General features: G+C 44.1%; 2 protein-coding genes across 5 annotated transcripts in view; both read left to right on the plus strand.

The window, feature by feature from the left end:
* Nucleotides 1–21,675, plus strand: part of LOC143766657 (uncharacterized) — a 1,190,188-nt gene that overhangs the window by 15,891 nt on the left and 1,152,622 nt on the right. The gene's annotated exons all lie outside the window — the stretch shown is intronic.
* The window catches only part of LOC143766645 (uncharacterized), a 101,805-nt gene that overhangs the window by 15,863 nt on the left and 64,267 nt on the right, over nt 1–21,675 (plus strand). For all 4 annotated transcript variants that reach the window (XM_077254458.1, XM_077254460.1, XM_077254457.1 and 1 more), the window contains exons 2-6: nt 16,058–16,206; nt 16,336–16,512; nt 16,596–16,719; nt 16,803–16,900; nt 18,189–18,279. In XM_077254458.1, the coding sequence (XP_077110573.1) occupies nt 16,129–16,206; nt 16,336–16,512; nt 16,596–16,719; nt 16,803–16,900; nt 18,189–18,279 (568 nt within the window). In that variant the 5' untranslated portion in view covers nt 16,058–16,128. The remainder of the gene's footprint in view (nt 1–16,057; nt 16,207–16,335; nt 16,513–16,595; nt 16,720–16,802; nt 16,901–18,188; nt 18,280–21,675) is intronic.

A 21,675-nucleotide genomic window follows, 5' to 3' on the forward strand; every position in this document is an offset into this window, starting at 1 on the left:
ATTTTAAGGGTTAAATCACGGAAAAATTGGCGTGGGCTCCCGCGCAATTTTCTCCGCCAGAGTGGTAAAGCCAGTGACTGAGGGCAGATATTAATAGCCTGGAGAGGGTCCACTGTTATTGGCCCCCCATGGCTAAAAACATCTGCCCCCAGCCACCCCAGAAAAGGCACATCTGTAAGATGTGCCTATTCTGGCACTTGACCACTCTCTTCCCATTCCCGTGTAGCGGTGTGATATGGGGTAATGAAGGGTTAATGTCACCTTGCTATTGTAAGGTGACATTAAGCGAGATTAATAATGGAGAGGCGTCAATTATGACACCTATCCATTATTAATCCAATTGTATGAAATGTTTAAAAAAAACACACAATATTGCCAAGTATTTTAATGAAATAAACACACAGGTTGTTGTAATATTTTATTGCTCTCTCAATCCACCTGAAGACCATCGTTCTGTAACAAATTAAAAATAATAAACCAACAATATACATACCTTCCGTAGATCTGTAACGTCCCACGATGTAAATCCATCTGAAGGGGTTAAAATATTTTACAGGCAGGAGCTCTGCTATAATGCAGCTGTGGTCCTGCCTGTAAACCCCGGGGAATGAAGGTAATGTAGGTCAATGACCTGTAGTTACCTTCAGTCGCGGTGATGCGCCCTCTGCTGGATGTCTTCATATGACCTCGAGCCTGGGAACTTTTTCACGTTTACAGGCAGGAGCACAGCTGCATTATAGCAGAGCTCCTGCCTGTAAAATATTTTAACCCCTTCAGATGGATTTACATCGTGGGACGTTACAGATCTACGGAAGGTATGTATATTGTTGGTTTATTATTTTTAATTTGTTACAGAACGATGGTCTTCAGGTTGGATTGAGAGAGCAATAAAATATTACAACAACCTGTGTGTTTATTTCATTAAAATACTTTGCAATATTGTGTGTGTGGTTTTTTTTTTAACCATTTCATACAATTGGATTAATAATGGATAGGTGTCATACGCCTTTTAACGGCGACCGCTAAGGGTACTTAAACCACAGCGCCGTTAATTAACGGCACTGTGGAAAAAGTGAATAGCGCCCCCCCAGAGTCGGATTTTCTCTGGGGTCTCAGTTGCCGAGGGTAGCCGAGACCCCAGAGAACATGATTCGGGGGGGGTTTTACCGACCCCCGAGTTGCGATCGCCGGTAATTAACCGTTTATTGGCGGTCGCAACAAAAAAAAACACGATTTGCCGTTTAATTTCTCTGTCCTCCGCTGTGATCGCACATCGGAGGACAGAGAAATAGGGTCCCCAATAGCCCCCCAATACTCACCTAATACTCACCTATCTCCCCCGGTGCTCCTCGTGGCTCCCCATGGGCGCCGCCATCTTTTTTCCAGGGAAAAAATGGCGGGTGCATGCGCAGTGCGCCCGCCGCCCGGCACCCGGAAGATCTTTGGGGTCTCGGCTGCCGGGGGTAGCCGAGACCCCAAAGAACATGATCGGTTTTTACCGACCCCTGTTTTGCAATCGCCGGTAATTAACTGTTTACCGGCGACCGCAAAAAAAAAAAAAAAGCGATCTGTAATTCTCTGTCCTCTGATGTGATCGCACATCAGAGGACAGAGAAATAGGGGGATTCGGGGACCCTATCATACTCACCCGGTGTCCCTGGGTCCTCCTGCGTCTCCTCCTGCCGGCCGTCTTTTTTCTCGGAAAAGAAAATGGCGGGCGCATGCGCAGTGCGCCCGCCATCTGCTGCCATCTGCCGGCCGGCAGGAGAGACGAGTTGGGGCTAAAATTAGGGCTAGGGTTGGGGCTAAATTTAGGGTTAGGGTTAGGCTACTTTCAGACTAGCGTTTTTTGGCTTCCGTCGCAATGCGTCGTTGGAGAAAAAACACATCCTGCAAAAGTGCTTGCAGGATGCGTTTTCTTCTCCATTGACTTGCATAAGCGACACATTGCGACGGATTGCCACACGTCGCATCCGTCGTGCGACGAATGCGTCGTGCTTTGGCGGAGCGTCGGCACAAAAAAAGCTACATGTAACTTTTTTTGTGCGACGTGTCCGCCATTTCCGACTGCGCATGTGCGGCCGGAACTCCGCCCCCGCCTCCCCGCACCTCACAATGGGGCAGCGGATGCGTTGAAAAAACAGCATCCGCTGCACCCATTGTGCGGCGCTTACAACGCTAGCGTCGGTACGTCGGCCCGACACACTGCGATGGGCCGCGTACGACGCTAGTGTGAAACTAGCCTTAGGCTTCTTTCACACTTGCGTCGGTATGGGGCGGTCGCAATGCGTCGGCTCGACGTACCGACGCACGTTGTGAAAATTGTGCACAACGTGGGCAGCGGATGCAGTTTTTCAACGCATCCGCTGCCCAGTCTATGTCCTGGGGAGGAGGGGGCAGAGTTACGGCCACGCATGCGCGGAAATGGCGGACGCGACGTACAAAAAAAAGGTTACATTGAACTTTTTTTGTGACGACGGTCCGCCAAAACACAACGGATCCAGTGCACGATGGACGCGACGTGTGGCTATCCGTCGGTAATACAAGTCTATGGGCAAAAAAGGCATCCTGTGAGCACATTTGCAGGATCCGTTTTTTGACCAAAACGACGGATTGCGACGGATGCCACACGACGCAAGTGTGAAAGTAGCCTTAGGGTTGGGGCTAAAGTTAGGGTTAAATTTATGGATAGGGTTGGGGCTAAATTTAGGGTTAGGGCTAAAGTTAGGGTTGGGGCTAGGGTTGGAGCTAAAATTAGGGTTAGGGCTAGGGTTGGGGCTAAAATTAGGGTTAGGGTCGGGGTTAAAATTAGGGTTAGGGTTGGAGCTAAAATTATGGTTAGGGTTGGGGCTAAAGTTAGGGTTAGGGTTGAGGCTAAAGTTAGGGTTGGGATTAGGGTTTGGATTAGGGTTGGTATTAGGGTTACGTTTGGGATTAGGTTTGGGATTAGGGTTACGTTTGGGATTAGGGTTAGGGTTGGGATTAGGGTTAAGGTTAGGGTTGGGATTAGGGTTAGGCGTGTATTGGGATTAGGGTTAGGTTTGAGGTTAGGGTTGAGATTAGGGCTAGGGGTGTGTTGAATTTAGGGTTTTGATTAGGGTTATGGTTAGGGTTTGAGATTAGGGCTGTTTTGGGGTTAGGGTTGTGATTATCGTTAGGGTTGTGATTAGGATTATGGATCGGGTTGAGATTAGGGTTAGGGGTGTGTTGGAGTTAGGGTTGGAGTTAGAATTGGGGGGTTTCCACTGTTTAGGTACATCAGGGGGTCTCCAAACACGACAGCCAATTTTGCGCTAAAAAAGTCAAATGGTGCTCCCTCCCTTCTGAGCTCTGCCGTGCGCCCAAACAGTGGTTTACCCCCATATATGGGGCATCAGCGTACTCGGGATAAATTGGACAACAACTTTTGGGGTCCAATTTCTCCTGTTACCCTTGTGAAAATAAAAACTTGGGGGCTAAACTTTTTTGTGGGAAAAAAAAATTATTTTTTTATTTTCACTACTCTGCATTAAAAACTTCTGTGATGCACTTGAGCATTCAAAGTTCTCACTACACATCTAGATAAGTTCCATGGGGGGTCTAGTTTCCAAAATGGGGTCACTTTTGGGGGGGTTTCTACTGTTTAGGCACATCAGGGGCTCTCCAAATGCGACATAACGTCCGATCTCAATTCCAGTCAATTTTGCATTGAAAAGTCAAATGGCGCTCCTTTGCTTCCGAGCTCAGCCATGCGCCCAAACAGTGGTTTACCCCACATATGGGTTGTCGGCGTACTCAGGACAAATTGTACAACAACTTCTGGGGTCCATTTTCTCCTGTTACCCTTGGTAAAATAAAAATTTGGAGGCAAAAAGATCATTTTTGTAGAAAAATGCGATTTTTTTTAATTTTTTTTTATTTTTTTTTTTATTTTTTTTTCACGGCTCTACGTTATAAACTTCTGTGAAGCACTTGGGGGTTCAAAGTGCTCACCACACATCTAGATAAGTTCCTTAAGGGGTCTAGTTTCCAAAATGGTATCACTTGTGGGGGGTTTCCACTGATTAGGCACATTAGGGGCTCTCCAAACGCGACATGGCGTCCGATCTCAATTCCAGCCAATTCTGCATTGAAACAGTCAAACGGTGCTCCTTCACTCCCAAGCTCTGCGGTGCGCCCAAAGAGTGGTTTACCTCCACATATGGGGTATCGGCATACTCAGGAGAAATTGCACAACAAAATTTGTGGTTAAATTTGTGTTTTTACACTTGGGAAAATTAAAAAAAATGGTTCTGAAGTAAAATGTTTGCAAAAAAAAGTTTGTTCATTTTTTTCTTCCGCATTGTTTCAGTTCCTGTGAAGTACATAAAGGGTTAATAAACTTCTTGAATGTGGTTTTGAGCAGCTTGAGGGGTGCAGTTTTTAGAATGGTGTCACACTTCGTTATTTTCTATCATATAGACCCCTCAAAATGACTTCAAAGGTGATGTGGTCCCTAAAAAAAACATGGTGTTGTAAAAATGAGAAATTGCTGGTCAACTTTTAACCCTTATAACTCCCTAACAAAAAAAAATTTTGTTTCCAAAATTGTGCTGATGTAAAGTAGACATGTGGGAAATGTTATTTATTAACTATTTTTCGTGACATATCTCTCTGATTTAAGGGCATAAAAATACAAAGTTTGAAAATTGCAAAATTTTAATTTTTTTTGCCATATTTCCATTTTTTTCATAAATAATCGCAAGTAATATCGAAGAAATGTTACCAATATCTTGAAGTACAATATGTCACGAAAAAACATTCTCAGAATCAGCAGGATCCGATAAAGCGTTCCAGAGTTATAACCTCTTAAAGTGACAGTGGTCAGAATTGTAAAAATTGGCTCGGTCATTAAGTACCAAATTGGCTCTGTCACTAAGGGGTTAATCTGGCTTAATGTCACCTTACAATAGCAAGGTGACATTAACCCTTCATTACCCCATATCCCACCGCTACACGGGAATGGGAAGAGAGTGGCCAAGTGCCAGAATAGGCGCATGTTACAGATGTGCCTTTTCTGGGGTGGCTGGGGGCAGATGTTTTTAGCCAGGGGGGGGCCAATAACCGTGGACCCTCTCCAGGCTATTAATATCTGCTCTGTCACTGGCTTTACCACTCTGGTGGAGAAAATTGCGCGGGAGCCCACGCCAATTTTTTCCGTGATTTAACCCTTAAAATTAATAGCTACAGCGCCGAAATTTTGCACATTCACACTACTAACATTAGTAGTGTGGAATATGCAAAAAAAAAGGGCGATATGACATGATTTACTGTATGTAAACCATGTCTCATATCATGTCGGGTTTAGGCAGGAGAAATGAAAAGCCGGCAATTGAACTACCAGCTTTTCACATATCTCGCGCTGAATTAAAAAAAAAAAAAAATATATATATATATATATATATATATATATATATATATATATATATATATATATATATATATATATATATATATATATATATACACACTCACTGGCCACTTTATTAGGTACACCTGTCCAACTTCTTGTTAACACTTAATTTCTAATCAGCCAATCACATGGCGGCAACTCAGTGCATTTAGGCATGTAGACATGGTCAAGACAATCTCCTGCAGTTCAAACCGAGCATCAGTATGGGGAAGAAAGGTGATTTGAGTGCCTTTGAACGTGGCATGGTTGTTGGTGCCAGAAGGGCTGGTCTGAGTATTTCAGAAACTGCTGATCTACTGGGATTTTCACACACAACCATCTCTAGGGTTTACAGAGAATGGTCCGAAAAAGAAAAAAAATCCAGTGAGCGGCAGTTCTGTGGGCGGAAATGCCTTGTTGATGCCAGAGGTCAGAGGAGAATGGGCAGACTGGTTCGAGCTGATAGAAAGGCAACAGTGACTCAAATCGCCACCCGTTACAACCAAGGTAGGCCTAAGAGCATCTCTGAACGCACAGTGCGTCGAAGTTTGAGGCAGATGGGCTACAGCAGCAGAAGACCACACCGGGTACCACTCCTTTCAGCTAAGAACAGGAAACTGAGGCTACAATTTGCACAAGCTCATCAAAATTGGACAGTAGAAGATTGGAAAAACGTTGCTTGGTCTGATGAGTCTCGATTTCTGCTGCGACATTCGGATGGTAGGGTCAGAATTTGGCGTAAACAACATGAAAGCATGGATCCATCCTGCCTTGTATGGAGCATCTTTGGGATGTGCAGCCGACAAATCTGCGGCAACTGTGTGATGCCATCATGTCAGTATGGACCAAAATCTCTGAGGAATGCTTCCAGCACCTTGTTGAATCTATGCCATGAAGAATTGAGGCAGTTCTGAAGGCAAAAGGGGTCCAACCCGTTACTAGCATGGTGTACCTAATAAAGTGGCCGGTGAGTGTATATATATATAATGTGTATGTATGTGTGTGTGTGTGTGTATATATAAGTGTGTGTGTGTGTGTGTGTGTGTGTGTGTGTGTGTGTGTATATATATATATATATATATATATATATATATATATATATATGTATAGTATCAAGATGGCGGTACTACAAAGCAGCATACCGTGAATCCGAATAGTGCAAACACTTACTGCTACTCACTTGCCGGACTATAACCACACCAGTCGTATGCAGATAATATAGGAGAGATGTGGAAACCACAAGAAAAACGACCATAGGTCAAAAACTATAAGCAATAAAAACAACTCTTTATTAATGCAAACATTAAAATGTACATATAAACATGGAACTAAGATGGGGAAAAGTGGCACAGGTCACGACACGAATGCTGCCGTGTATATACAAAACATGCAGGGCCAGCAGTATCTCCCTTAGTAAAACAGATGTAAGTATGGGGAGTGGACACCACTAGAAAAGAATGGCTGTAATGGACATAGTGCACTACATAACATCAACATCCCCTGGAACACCACACGAACAGTATGTATCCCTCAAAAAGGGTACTAAATCCATATCTATAAGGACTTCAAGTGAAATGACAAAGATGTCCATGGAGGTTTACACATCAAAGAATAGCCATTACTACATTCATATCACATCCCACCAAAAAGCGGAACCAGGATGGTGCCGATATCGCCCATACAATAGACAGCACATGCTGTTCAAATAAATATTACCTGGTCCGGGGGGTGCATAAACACGTGTCCACTGTGTGGCCCGCACGTCAAGACCCGACGCGCGTTTCGGAGCACAGGCTCCTTCGTCAGGGGGCGTGTCGGAAAGCTGGTGTGCCTGAGTTTAAATGCGCCCGCAACCATGTCAGCGGCGGCATCCGCCGGAAGTGACGCATGCGTCGCCAAAACAACCACTGCCCCACAGTGGCGGCGACGTCATGGGAGGGCGTCGCCAAACCATGGCAACCGCCCGAGCATAGAGCCACCGGAAGCAGCGCGTTCAGCGCACATGCGTACAGGCAGAGCCGTGACAGAAAACAGTGGCAAGGAGGGACTATAGCCTACCAGTAAGGGGGGCAGGTATCCTACGAAGTATGTATGGGGGCAATGATAGCCAATAATGGCATTAATGTACTATTTTAATATAACCCCAAACAATTAAAGTAAATATTACATAAGTGCCTTGCCAAAATATAAATGACTATCAATGGAACACTCCTATCTCTGCAATATGACTACAAGCACACATGGACACAGGCGCACCCGCACAGACACACGCCAGAGACCCATAGTTTGCAAGATGCCATATTAACAATATTTACAAAAAACATATACAAAAAACACTACTTGATACAAATAGAATATATACAAAAGGAAAACAAAAAACAGCAGAATAAGACCACCAAAAACTAAAAGGGGATGAATATTGCTACTCCAGAAGCCGTCTTGTGTAAAACTTCATATGGTGGACAGAATGAAACTTGGGTCCAGGCAAATTGTCATCCGACAAAATCCAAACAATATATGAATCTAAAAGACAGTAATAGAAAATAGTTAAAAACAACTTAAAAACAAACACACGGATGTATCCGAACGTGTACCGAACTGCCACCTGTGCCGTGGTCAGAATCACATGAACGACGCAAAACTTAAGGTCTCATTGAGTCCATGAGGATGGACGCTGTTAAGCGTCCATATCCACCGAGTCTCGAGCTGTGCCAGCCGTTGCGAGATATTGCCTCCCCTAATATTCATTTCAATCATATCGATACCCTTGACATGCAAAACACTGCTGTCACAATTGTGATGAGTCTTGAAATGTCGGGGTATCGTTTTAAGTAGATGGTTCTCTGTTTCCTCTGCAGCTGCTTCAATACCCCGAACATGCTCCCTCACCCTTTTTTTTAGTTGCCGTGTCGTCAGCCCTATATAGATTAATGGGCATGGGCAGGAAGCGTAGTATATCACATTCCTGGACGTGCATGTAATGCATTTCTTGATTTTGAAGTTTTTTTTGTCCAGTGGAATCTATGAATGTATCCTCCCTCACGATGTTTTTACACGCTATACATTTCCCACAAGTGCGACAGCCACTCCTTGGTCTGTTACTTGGATCATTAAGAAATGTCCTACGTGGTTTACCAATATAGTGGCTGCACACCAAGTGGTCACGTATATTCCTAGCCCTATGGAATGTAATCATTGGCCGATCAGGTATGATTTTGGCTAGTGTTAAGTCAGTTCTCAGGATAGGCCAAGCACGCTCTAAGGCAGTACGAATGGCTCCCGCCCGTGAGTTAAAGTTATTCACAAATCTAGTGACATCAGACCTGTCACCCCTTTCTTGGTTCCCATAGAGTAATGTATCCCTATCGCTATGTTTAGCACGAAGGTATGCTCTTTTAATAGAACGGTTGCTGTACCCGCATTCTCGGAAGCGAAATTTAAGGACCTCAGCCTGTGCTTCAAATTCAACATTGGTTGAGCAAATGCGGCGTATCCGTAAGAACTGTCCAACTGGAACAGAGCGGACCATGTGAGCTGGATGTGAGGAGGACGCATGAAGGAGCATGTTGGTGGCAGTGGGCTTTCTATAGATTGTAGTTTGAATGGTATCAGCCCTATCCCTGGTTAACCTCACGTCAATGAAGTCAATGCTTGAACCATTAGATGTGGCTGTTAGTTTAATATTCCTGTCATTGACATTTAGGGCAGTCACGAAGTCAGAGAAAGTCCCCCGATCACCTTGCCAGATAATGAGAATGTCGTCTATGTAGCGCGTCCAAAGGAGGACGCGCTCCATAGACAGCAGACTCTCTGACCGTAGGAGGTCCCTCTCCCACAACCCCAGGAACAGGTTAGTATAGTAGGGCGCAAAGGCCACTCCCATGGCTGTTCCCTGGAGCTGCAGGAAGAAGGACCCCCTAAACGTGAAAAAATTGTGCGTCAATGTAAAGCTCAGCATTTCCAGCAGGAAACCCCGAAAATCATGGGAACAATTGGATGTGGAAAGAAAAAACTCAGTAGCTGCCAGACCATCTGCATGGCGAATGCTGGTATATAATGATTCCACATCCATTGTTCCCATGATGGTATCTTCGCCCAATTTCAAGTCATCGACTCTCCGTAGAAGTTGGTTGGTATCTTTGAGAAAAGAGGGGAGCTCTTCAACCAGAGGTTGTAATACTAAATCAATCCATTTATTTACGGCCTCAAGATAGTTCCCTCTCCCCGACACAATGGGACATCCAGGTGGCACGATCGCATTTTTATGCGTCTTGGGGAGAAGGTAAAAAGTCGGGATCGTAGGTTCGGTTGTTGTTAGTGCTGTACACAGCTCTTTTGTTATGATGCCACGATCCGTGGCCCTCCGAAGGATTTCCCCGAGTTCAGTGCAATAGGCGGACAAGGGGTTAAAAAATGTCAATTTCTTGTAGCATGTAGAATTCAATAGTTGACGCATGGCCTCTTTTTCATACATGGTTATGGGCCATATCACGATGTTGCCCCCCTTGTCCGCCGGCTTGATCACAACATCGGGAAGATCCCTCAACCTTTTAAGCCTTGCTCTCTCCCTAACTGTCAAGTTATCGTTCAAGATGAACTGAGGAATCCTTATAAGTTCTTCGCTAACTACTTTGACAAATGTGTCAATAGCTCCACAGCTGGAAAGTGGAGGGAATCTCTTAGATTTCACATGAATGGATGGTGGAATCCTACCTCCTTCCTCAATCTGGTGCTCCCTGGACAACTCTTCCAGAATCCTTAAGGCTGACTGATCGCTTTCTGTGGGAAATAATTGATGTAAATTATCATCATAGAAAAATCTTTTAAACAATAATGAGCGAACAAATAAATGTAAGTCCTTCACAACCGTAAAACTGTCAAAACCTGCTGCGGGCGAGAAGGACAAACCCCTATATAAAAGCGAACAGTCAGTCTCGGACAATGGATAGTCACTCAGGTTAATTACCTTGTTGTTATCCCTTGCTGTATCAAAGTGTCGAGGTTTCTGTCTCTTATATGGATGGTAGTTAAAATTCCTTGTTCTATTATATCCAGCACCAGAACGTGTGACTGCTGATGATGATGAGGCCTCGGAATGGGTACTGCTGGATGATACTGATGTATTAGATACACTTCTCTGTAGCTGACGCTGCTGTGGTACCAATTTCCTCCATTGGTAGACATTCTGAGTCTGATAATCTCTCAAGTCCCTGTTTAATTTGGAGGTCTGTGTCTCGCTAATCCGCTTAACAATTGACTCCAGGGATATATATATATAAAACGAAACCCGACTTTGCCAAAAGTCGGCGACTTTTGAAATTGGCTTATCTGTTTCGCTCAACCCTAATTTTGATGATTGGCAGCTGTCACACAATTCTCAGCATGCGTTTCAAAAACGCAAACGCAGGAAAAAACGCATGTAAACGCGGCAAGGCCGCGCGTTTTTTTTACCGCATGCAAAAACGCATGCGTCTAAAAAACGCAGTGTTTGCACGCGTTTACATGCGTTTTTTCACCTCCTGCGTTTGCGTTAAAAACGCTGCGTTTTTAAATGCAAATGTGAAACTAGCCTTAAAAAATAAAACTCCAAGGGAGTCTATATTAGACTCCGTATCAGTCATGAGGGGAGCTGCAGCATATTTGGCAGACACCTCCATAGACTCGGTCAGGCTGACAGCGAGATCAGCTTCATTTTCAATGCAGCCAGAAGAGCACTATGGCTGAAGTGCTGGCCGGGTGATTTGAAAACAAAAGCAAAACTATGTTCCATAACGTGCGAAGGGGAATTTTTGTTTGGACCTACATTGGACGATATCCTTGAAAAAGCTGTAGACAAGAAAAAAGCGTTTCCAGGATTTCCCAACCAATCCTATAGCCCTACTATACTATACTATATAGGTAGCCCTTTCGAGGGAGGAAATTTATGCGTAGACATCCGCCAAAGAATCAAAAAGATGGATGGGAAGATAAAAATTTCAAAGGGAGAGGCTTCATGTTCAACAAGCCAGATAATAAGAAACAGCTCCAATGAAGGTGCGCCCCAGGTAGGAGGGAGACTGACATACTTTCTCCAAGCCTGGGAAAAAATATCAGGGAGCAGCTGGACTTTGAACATAATAGAAACAGGTCTGAAGCCGAAATTTCATACAAGGCCACACCATCAATTCGTTATAACACCACAAAGAAAATCCGAGACCGAACAGCTGAGCATCCAGGAAGAAGTCCACAATCTCCTAACCAAAAATGTCCTTCAGGAAGTTCCACAACAGGAGGAGACAACAGGTTTCTACTCTCCCCTTTTTCTTCGGACGAAGCCGGACGGGACTTTCAGAGTAATAATAAACCTGAAGAGGTTGAACATAATACCTAGTGACAGAAAGTTTCAAGATGGAAACAATAAAGTCATGTGTCAGAACCCTTCATCCGTCTTGCTTCATGACTGTCATAGACCTGAAAGACGCATACTACCATGTGCCGAATCATCCAGACTTTCAAAAATATCTCAGGGTGGCAGTAATGATGCACTGGGAGCTGCAACATTATCAATACAGGGCGCTTAAGTTCGGCCTTGCCATAGCCCCGAGGGTATTCACAAAACTAATGGCAGAAGTAATGGCCCACATAAGGGAGCAAAATGTGTTGATTGTCCCTTATCTGGACGACCTCCTAGTGATGGGCAGATCTTCTCTCCATTGCAGTCAGCAGCTAGACAAAGTGATGACCGCCCTATCAAATCTAGGGTGGTTATTGAACCTAGAAAAATCCAGAATTTTCCCAACTCAAATACAACAATACTTGGGGATAATAATAGATTCAGTAAAACAGGAATGTCGCCTTCCAGATGTAAAAGTGTCCAACATGATAAAACTAGTGGACAATTTAAGACATTCCCCAGTCGTTACTTTGAGGAAAGCAATGTCCATACCAGGGTCAATGACAGCCTGCATTCTGGCGGTTCAATGGGCCCAAGGTCATTCCAGAGATCTCCAGTGGGAAGTATTAGAAGCAGAAAGCCGCTCAAAGGGAGATTTAGAGAAGCGATTAAAAATATCTTCACTAACAATAGCTTCTTTAGTTTGGTGGACAGACCCGGCCAATCTCACAAGGGGAGTACCATGAGTATGTCCAGTCTCAATAACCCTAACCATGGATGCAAGTCCATGGGGTTGGGGGGCTCACCTAAAAGGTCAAGTGGCTGAAGGTCCATGGTCAGGGGAAGAAAAATCCCTCACTTCAAATATGAAAGCGCTGTTAGCGGTAAAGTATGCCGTCAACCACTTTCTAACCTCCCTCCATTCCCATCACGTGAGAATTCTGACAGACAACAGGGTAGTAGTGGCATATTTAAATCATCAGGGGGGAACAAGGTCACATCCTCTGATGAAAGTGACAAAAAAATCTATTCTGTGACAAGTAGAAACCAACCTGCTCTCCCTGACAGCCCTTCACATCAAAGGGACAGAAAATCGGAAGGCAGATTTTCTAAGCAGAACACAACTAAAACAGGGAGAATGGGAGTTAAACCAGGAGATATTCAATCTCATAGTAGATCATTGGGGAACCCCAGATATAGATCTGTTTGCCAACAGTCAAAACCGGAAAACTCAGGCATTCTGCTCAATAGATCCACGGGGGAACCCAGTGACCCTAGACGCCTTTTCAAATTCCCTGGAATTTCCAACTGGCTTACGCCTTTCCTCCATTAGCTCTAGTTCCTCTAGTTCTGAAGAAGATCAGGGAGGACAGGGCAAGAGTGATATTGATAGCCCCGTTCTGGCCAAAAAGAACGTGGTTCCCGTGGCTACGCCTAATGTCCATATCAGATCCTTGGGTCCTCCCAGATATCCCAAATCTCCTCTACCAGGGACCAATAAATCATCCACAAATAAAAAGTTTGCACATGACAGCATGGAATTTGAGAGGGAACTTTTAACTGGGAGGGGGTTCTCTCAAAATCTAGTTTCAACACTATTGGCCAGTAGAAAACCGGTAACTACGAGAGCATATGGCTAGAAAAAATAGAGTCTGGAAAAAATTCCTCTCTAGTTCAGGTGTCAGCTTAACAGAAGAGATCCCAATTCAGGAGATTCTGGAATTCCTCCAAAAAAGGCTAGAAAAAGGCTTGGCAACAAGTACCCTAAAAGTTCAAATCGCAGCATTAGGGGCCCTTTACAACCACGACTTGGCAGGGAACCACTGGGTAAAAAGGTTCATTAAGGCTTCATCCAGATCTAGGCCTGTCATACACAACACTTCCCCTCCCTGGGATCTTAATCTGGTGCTTGCTGCACTAACTAAGGCGCCTTTTGAACCCTTATCACAAGCACCCCTAAAAATAATTTCCCTGAAAACTTGTCTACTGGTGGCACTGACCTCAGCCCGCAGGATCAGTAACTTACAGGCTTTATCAGCATTCCCACCTTTAACCCAGATATTAGAAGACCGAGTCGTCCTCCCTCAGCCACGAGGGAGTGTAGGAAAGGGAGGGCTCTGTTTGTCTGTTTTCAGGGGCCAAACAAGGGTCAGAAAGCATCAAAAGCCACGTTGGCAAGATGGGTAAAGGATGCCATTACCCTGTCATACACCTCATCTGAGGAAGCGGTTCCAGACACAAGGCTAATTCGACCAGATCGGTGGCAACCTCTTGGGCAGAGCGAGCTGGAGCATCTATTGACCAGATATGTAGAGCAGCCACTTGGTCCTCACCTTCTACATTTTTTAAGCACTACCAACTTGACCTATCTTCCTCTTCAGACTTAACCTTCGGTAGAAGAGTTCTGGAGGCGGTAATCCCACCCTGATATACATTCTATGAAATTCTCTCCGTGGGTCCGTCATGGGGGTAAGAGAATATCGTAGTTACTCACCGATAACTGTATTTCTCTGATCCCATGTCGGCACCCGTATATTCCCTCCCTTTCCACGTGTGGGTGTACACACTACTAATGTTTAGTCACGAGGTGTCGGAAAAAAAAAAGAAAGAAAATGAATGCATATATATGTATATGATGTTTTCTGTGCATGTAAATAACCAATTAAGTTGCAGCTGAAGTCCTGTTAAGGCTCTGTAAACCAACTGAGGTGGAGGAGAGGTCCCGCTTTTTTGACCTGTGGGTTTCCTGTCCCTGAGGGAGGATCCCTCTCTCTCCGTGGTGCCGTCATGGGATCAGAGAAATACCGTTATCGGTGAGTAACTACGATATTCTTGTTGCCAAAACTGTGATTTTATTTCACTTTAAACCTTTTTTAACCTTTTTAAACACCTTTGACTAGTGCGATCATACAACATACAAGCCTCTGATGGCTCAGGTGATGCACTGTACTGCTCTAGTACTGGGTATTATCACTGCCTTTCATTGTAATACTAACGGCCCCATACACATGAGATGTGTTGGCTGAATGGACATTTGACAGACGGCTATCTCTCCCGAATCCCCCATACACACAAATATTCCAGCTTTCCTGTGGTCTGTATGAGAGTCACCACCCAGACTCCTCTAGCGGAGGATTATCTACAGGAAGAACAAACTGATTATCCTCTGAAATTCAGTATGCCAGATCCTTCTCTGCCCTGACCTCATCTATCGGGAGGCCCCCAAATACATTATATAGTCGCCCGAACCCCCCAAAATCAGTGCTTTCATGTAACTTTACTCTAATGTGTTTTGGGGTAATGAAAGGTAACTTACTGGACGCTACCTCTGGCCCAGCCTAATAGACCTTCGTACATTGCAGGCCCAGACACCATTATTAGGCATGTAAGTATCATAGTAACTAGGCCGCCCCATACTATTCAGTACTTAGGGGTGGAGGGCATTCATCCGAACTCTCACACCTTCCTAGATGCCATGTTTGCTTTTGGAAGAAGCAAGTGGTTAAACTGCCAGGGTTTTTGTTGTAGCAGCACCGGTGTACATCTATGTTCTGGTGCCCAAAAGTTAAAAAAAAAATGTAAAAACAAATGTTAAAGGTGTTTTTTATATTATTCCCTTTTTACATTTTAATATCTGCTTTTTTCCTGGTGTTTTTCCTGTAATTTAAAAAAGCCTAAGGCCTAGAAATTAACCGCATAAAACACTGTATATGGAGACTTTGGGATCAGATAATTTCTGTCCAAGGTATTTGTCAAAACAACATTTTTTTTTTTTATAAAAGCCTCAAACTTCTGTGTGTGAATCAGACATGAGCTCTAACGTGATAGAAGATTCCAGTGCGGGGAAGACGGGAAACCTCCATATAGAGGCCGGTGGGGATGGAGTCAGTGACCGACTCTGGACAGATCTGTTCCTAGAGCCGCAGTAGGAGATGGAGATGTCGTCCTCATCATGGAATCGTTATTTCTCCTGTCACGTGTAATGAATATCTCCTGCAGTATTACTAATGCCGATTCCAGGGTCGGTAAATGAGACGAGAATTAGCGTTATGGAAGATGAGTCTATGAGGAACGTATTCAGCTGCCGACTCCGAGGGAGAAACTGCTTGTTGTCTGTGGCCGAAATATATAGGTTTTATTAGTAGATGGAAAGAAGGAAACTAAATACTGTAAAATAATAAATCTCCTCATATGTTTCCCTTATTATCTCCAGTAATTGTATTATTACACAGGATTCTTATGATGTTACATCCGCTCATCTTCTTCTCATTCAGGTCTCTACAATATCGGATCCTCTCAGTGAAGATCTTCTATAGAAGAGAATTTCCTGATTTACCCATCAAGGATGGATATGGACAGAGACAAGATGGCGGAGAGGATATTACACCTTACCCTAGAGATCCTCTTCCGGCTTACTGGAGAGGTGAGAGATTCTGATGATGTCACATTACATCATTCTTATCTATGGGAATAACAGATGGACAGAACTGGGGAGGTGAGGACTCTGGAAATGTCAGTAGTGAGATTTATTAATGTGTCTCTCCATAACCAGGATTACATAGTAGTCAAGACCTCTAGTGAACGCTGTCAGGACCCTGTGTCTGAGGGATGGGGAAGACCCCTGAGCCCAATCACGGGGTCTCCACCTCACCCCCTGATACATGAGGACATCAATGACCAGAAGATCCTAGAACTCACCTACAAGATGATTGAGCTGCTGACTGGAGAGGTGACACTGCTGGGAATGCTGGGACATTATACAATAACACTATGAAGGGATCTGGGGGATGACCGTATCATTGTATGTGTCAGGTTCCTATAAGGTGTCAGGATGTCACTGTCTATTTCTCCATGGAGGAGTGGGAGTATTTAGAAGGACACAGAGATCTGTACAAGGACGTCATGATGGAGGTTTCCCAGCCACTCAAATCACCAGGTAATAGACAGGACTAAATACACACGGCCTATAATTATCTGTATGTAAAGAATGAATTCAGTCCCTGTATGTGTTTCCTCCAGATCTATCCAGTAAGAGGACAACACCAGAGAGATGTCCCCGTCCTCTTCTTCCACAGGACTGTAAACAAGAAGATCCCAATGTTCCTCAGGATCATCAGGTAGATGGAGAGAAGGTGTCATCAGATCTCCCCTATGATGTGTACACGGCTGTGAAGGTCTTGTGCTCAGTCTTGTTTTATCCACCAGTATTATATGTTTTATACTTAGAATCATAGTTTCAGTTACGTTTCGTTACTCCTCTGGTTTCCATGTGTATATGAGAAAAATGATGATCCCTTTACACTGTGACATCTCTTCAAATATTTGTAGACAGTTAATAAGTCTCCTCTTAAGGTACCTTCACATTAAGCGACGCTGCAGTGATAGCGACAACGATGCCGATTGCTGCAGCGTCGCTGTTTGATCGCTGGAGAGCTGTCACACAGACCGCTCTCCAGCGACCAACGATGCCGAGGTCCCCGGGTAACCAGGGTAAACATCGGGTTGCTAAGCGCAGGGCCACGCTTAGTAACCCGATGTTTACCCTGGTTACCAGCGTAAAATGTAAAAAAACAAACAGTACATACTCACATTCGCGTCCCCCGGCGTCCGCTTCCTGCACTGACTGAGCGCCGGCCCTAACAGCACAGCGGTGATGTCACCGCTGTGCTGTACCTTCACTTTCACTTTACGGCGCTCAGTCAGTGTGGGAAGCAGACGGCAGGGGACGTGAAGGTGAGTATGTACTGTTTGTTTTTTTTACATTTTACACTGGTAACCAGGGTAAACATCGGGTTACTAAGCGCGGCCCTGCGCTTAGTAACCCGATGTTTACCCTGGTTACCAGTGTAAAACATCGCTGGTATCGTTGCTTTTGGTGTCAAACATGATGATACACGCCGGTCTGACGACCAAATAAAGTTCTGAACTTTGTTCAACGACCAGCGATATCACAGCAGGATCCTGATCGCTGCTGCGTGTCAAACTAAACGATATCGCTAGCCAGGACGCTGCAACGTCACGGATCGCTAGCGATATCGTTTAGTTTGAAGGTACCTTTAGCCTTCTTTTTTGCAAGATAAACATTCCCAAATCCTTAAACCATTCTACGTAGGAAATACTTTGCAGTCTGCTCACCATCCTGGTAGCTCTTCTATGAACTTTCTCCCGCTTTTCAATGTTTTTTTTTTTTTCTAAATGTAGTGCCCAGAATTGGACACAGTATTCCAGAACAGATCTGACAGAGGAATAGTAGACGAGAATAATTATTTGACATGATCTAGACTGTGTGCTTCTCTTAATACATCTCAGAACTTGTGTAATGAGAACAGTGGAGATGGCAGGATTAGAGCTGATCATAGATGTGACTTCTCCATCTGTCGGTGACTTTTACAATATTTGTTTCAGGGTGAAGATCTGACCCATATTAATACTACAGAGACATATGTGAGGGGTGATGAACGGTGTAAAGAGAAGACTTCTACATCTGACTCCCCAGGTGAGTAGTGACCACTAAATACAGAGAAGTCACAGATTCTTCTCAGTCACCGGCTGTGACTTCTTTATCGGTGGTGTAGCCCGGCCATGTCACAATCGCGCGATCTCCAGTTTTCCTCTAGACCTCAACATTCCCCTTCGGCAAACCCTGTTCAAATGGCTTTGGACTTTGAAAGTCCTTTTCTATAGAACTTACAACCTGGAAGATCCACCTACTTCAATTAGAAGACGCTGATCGTTACCTGCCCAGATCTGTAAACTACAAAGCCAAATGACAGCGTACGTAGAATGTGCTGACAAGTTAGAAAATCACTTGAAGAAAAATGTTATGATGGGCCGGTAAGAGAAAGTGGAGGGTAATGATGCTGTTGGCTTCCTACATCACTGATATTTTGTCGGATGACTCTACCTTCTCCCCCTTCTGTGCTGCTGAATGTGCTCATATGGTCCCTACAAGACCAGGTCCAGTATTTCTGGCCAAACTTCACTTTTATGATTGACAATATTAACCTCTTTACCCCCAAGGGTGGTTTGCATGTTAATGACCGGGCCAATTTTTACAATTCTGACCACTGTCCCTTTATGAGGTTATAACTCTGGAACGCTTCAACGGATCCCAGTGATTGACACTGTTTTCTCGTGCCATATTGTACTTCATGATAGTGGTAAAATTTCTTTTATATTACTTGCGTTTTTTTGTGAAAAAAACGGAAATTTGGCGAAAATTTCGCAATTTTCCAACTTTGAATTTTCATGCCCTTAAATCACAGAGATAAGTTACACAAAATACTTAATAAGTAACATTTCCCAAATGTCTACTTTACATCAGCACAATTTTGGAACCAACATTTTTTTTTTGTTAGGGAGTTATAAGGCTTAAAAGTTGACCAGTGATTTCTCATTTTTACAATACCATTTTTTTTTTAGGGACCGCATCACATTTGAAGTCCCTTTGAGGGGTGTCGCGGTCCGGTCCGGGGTCTTACGATGACGTCCTCTTCTTGTCTTCAGACTGTGGCTCCGGCGCAGGCATACTTTGTCTTCCCTGTTGAGGGCAGAGCAAAGTACTGCAGTGTGCAGGCGCTGGGCCTCTCTGACCTTTCCCGGCGCCTGCACACTGCAGTACTTTACTGTGCCCTCAACAGGGCAGACAAAGTACGCCTGCGCCGGAGCTGCAGCGTGAAGAAAAGAAGAGCATCGGATCGGACCGCCTGCGTGAGTATAATCTAACCTCTTTTTCTCATCTTTCAGGTTACATCGGGGGCTCATCTACAGCATTACAGAATGCTGTAGATAAACCCCTGATGCCGGTGGGCTTAGCTCATCTTCCATTTTGTGGGTGACAGGTTCCCTTTAAGAAGTTTATTAACCCATCAGGTGCTTAACAGGAATTTTTTGGAATGTTTAAAAAGGAAAAAAAAAAAATGAACATTTAACTTTTTTTCACAAAAAAATTATTTCAGATCCAATTTGCTTTATTTTACAAAGGGTAGTAGGAGAAACTGGACCCAAAAGTTGTTTTACAATTGGTCCTGAGTACACCAATACCCCATATGTGGGGGGAAACCACTGTTTGGGCGCATGGCAGAGCTCGGAAAGGAAGCAGCACCGTTTTACTTTTTCCACGCAGAATTGGCTGGAATTGAGATAGGATGCCATGTCGCATTTGGAGAGCCCCTGATGTGCCTAAACAGTGGGAAACCCCCACAAGTGACTCAATTTTGGAAACTAGACCACCTAAAGAACTTATCTAGATGTGTGGTGTGCACTTTGAACCCCCAATTGTTTCACTAAAGTTTATAATATAGAGCAGTGAAAATTCCCACAAAAATTATCTTTTCACCCCCAATTTTTATTTTCCCAAGGGTATCCGGAGAAATTGGACCCCAAAAGTTGTTGTGCAATTTGTTCTGAGTACGCTGATACCCCATATGAGAGGGGAACCACCGTTTGGGTACATGGCAGAGCTCGGAAGGGAAGGAGTGCCGTTTTGGAATTCAGACTTTGATGGAATGGTCTGTCGGTGTCACGTTGCGTTTGCAGAGCTCCTGATGTACCTAAACAGTAGAATCCCCAAACAAGTGGCCCCATATTGGAAACTAAAACCCCAAAGGAACTTATCTAGATGTGTTGTGAACCCCCAAGTGTTTCACTAAAGTTTGTAACGCTGGCCATGAAAATAAGAAAAAAAAAAAGTCCACAAAAATGATTTTTTAGGACCCAGTTTTTTATTTTCCCAAGGGTAACAGGAGAAATTAGACCTCAAAAGTTGTCCAATTTGTGCTGACCCCATATGTGGGAGAACACTACTGTTTGGGCACACGTCGGGGCTCGGAAGGGAAGAAGTGGCATTTTGAAATGCAGACTTTGATGGTATGGTCTGCTGGCATCACGTTGCGTTTGCAGAGACCCTGATGTACCTAAACAGTAGAAACCCCTCACAAGTGACCCCATATTGGAAACTAGACCCCCCAAAGGAACTTATCTAGATGTGTTATGAGAACTTTGAACCCTCAAGTGTTTAACTAAAGTTAATAACGCAGAGCCATGAAAATAAAAAAATAATTTTTCCCACAAAATTGTTTTTTAGCCCCCAAATTTTTATTTTCCCAAGGGTAACAGGAGAAATTGGACTGGAAAAGTTGTTGTCCAATTTTTCCTGAATACGCTGATACCCCATATGTGGGGGTAAACCACTGTTTGGGCGCACGTTGTGGCCCGGAAGGGAAGAAGTGGCGTTTTATAATGCAGACTTTGATGGAATGGTCTTTGGGCGTCACGTTGTGTTTGCAGAGCCACTGATGTGGCTAAACAGTGGAAACCCCCCCAATTCTAACTCCAACCCTAACCTCAACACACCCTTAACCGTAACCCTAATCCCAACCCCAATACATCCCTAACCCCAACACACCCCCAACCCTAACTTTAGCCCCAACCCTAACCCTAACTTTAGCCCCAACCGTAACCCTAATTTAGCCCCACACTAACCCTAATGGGAAAATGGAAATAAATACATTTTTTTTTTTTTTTTTATTATTTTTCCCTAACTAAGGGGGTGATGAAGGGGGGTTTGATTTACTATTTATAGCGGATTTTTGTTTGGCAGCTGTCATACACTAAAAGACGCTTTTTATTGAAAAGAATTGTTTTTGCGTCTCCGCATTTTGAGAGCTATAATTTTTCCATATTTTGGCCCACAGAGTCTTGTTTTTTGCGGGATGTGTTGACATTTTTTTGGTGCCATTTTCGGGCACATGACATTTTTTGATCGCTTTTTATTCCGATTTTTGTTAGGCAGAATGGACAAAAACCAGCAATTCATGAATTTCTTTTGGGGGGGGGGGGGGAGTTTATACCATTCCGCATTTGGGAAAATTGATAAAGCAGTTTTATTCTT

Source organism: Ranitomeya variabilis, chromosome 4 (assembly GCF_051348905.1).
Source record: "Ranitomeya variabilis isolate aRanVar5 chromosome 4, aRanVar5.hap1, whole genome shotgun sequence".
Lineage (NCBI taxonomy): Eukaryota > Metazoa > Chordata > Amphibia > Anura > Dendrobatidae > Ranitomeya > Ranitomeya variabilis.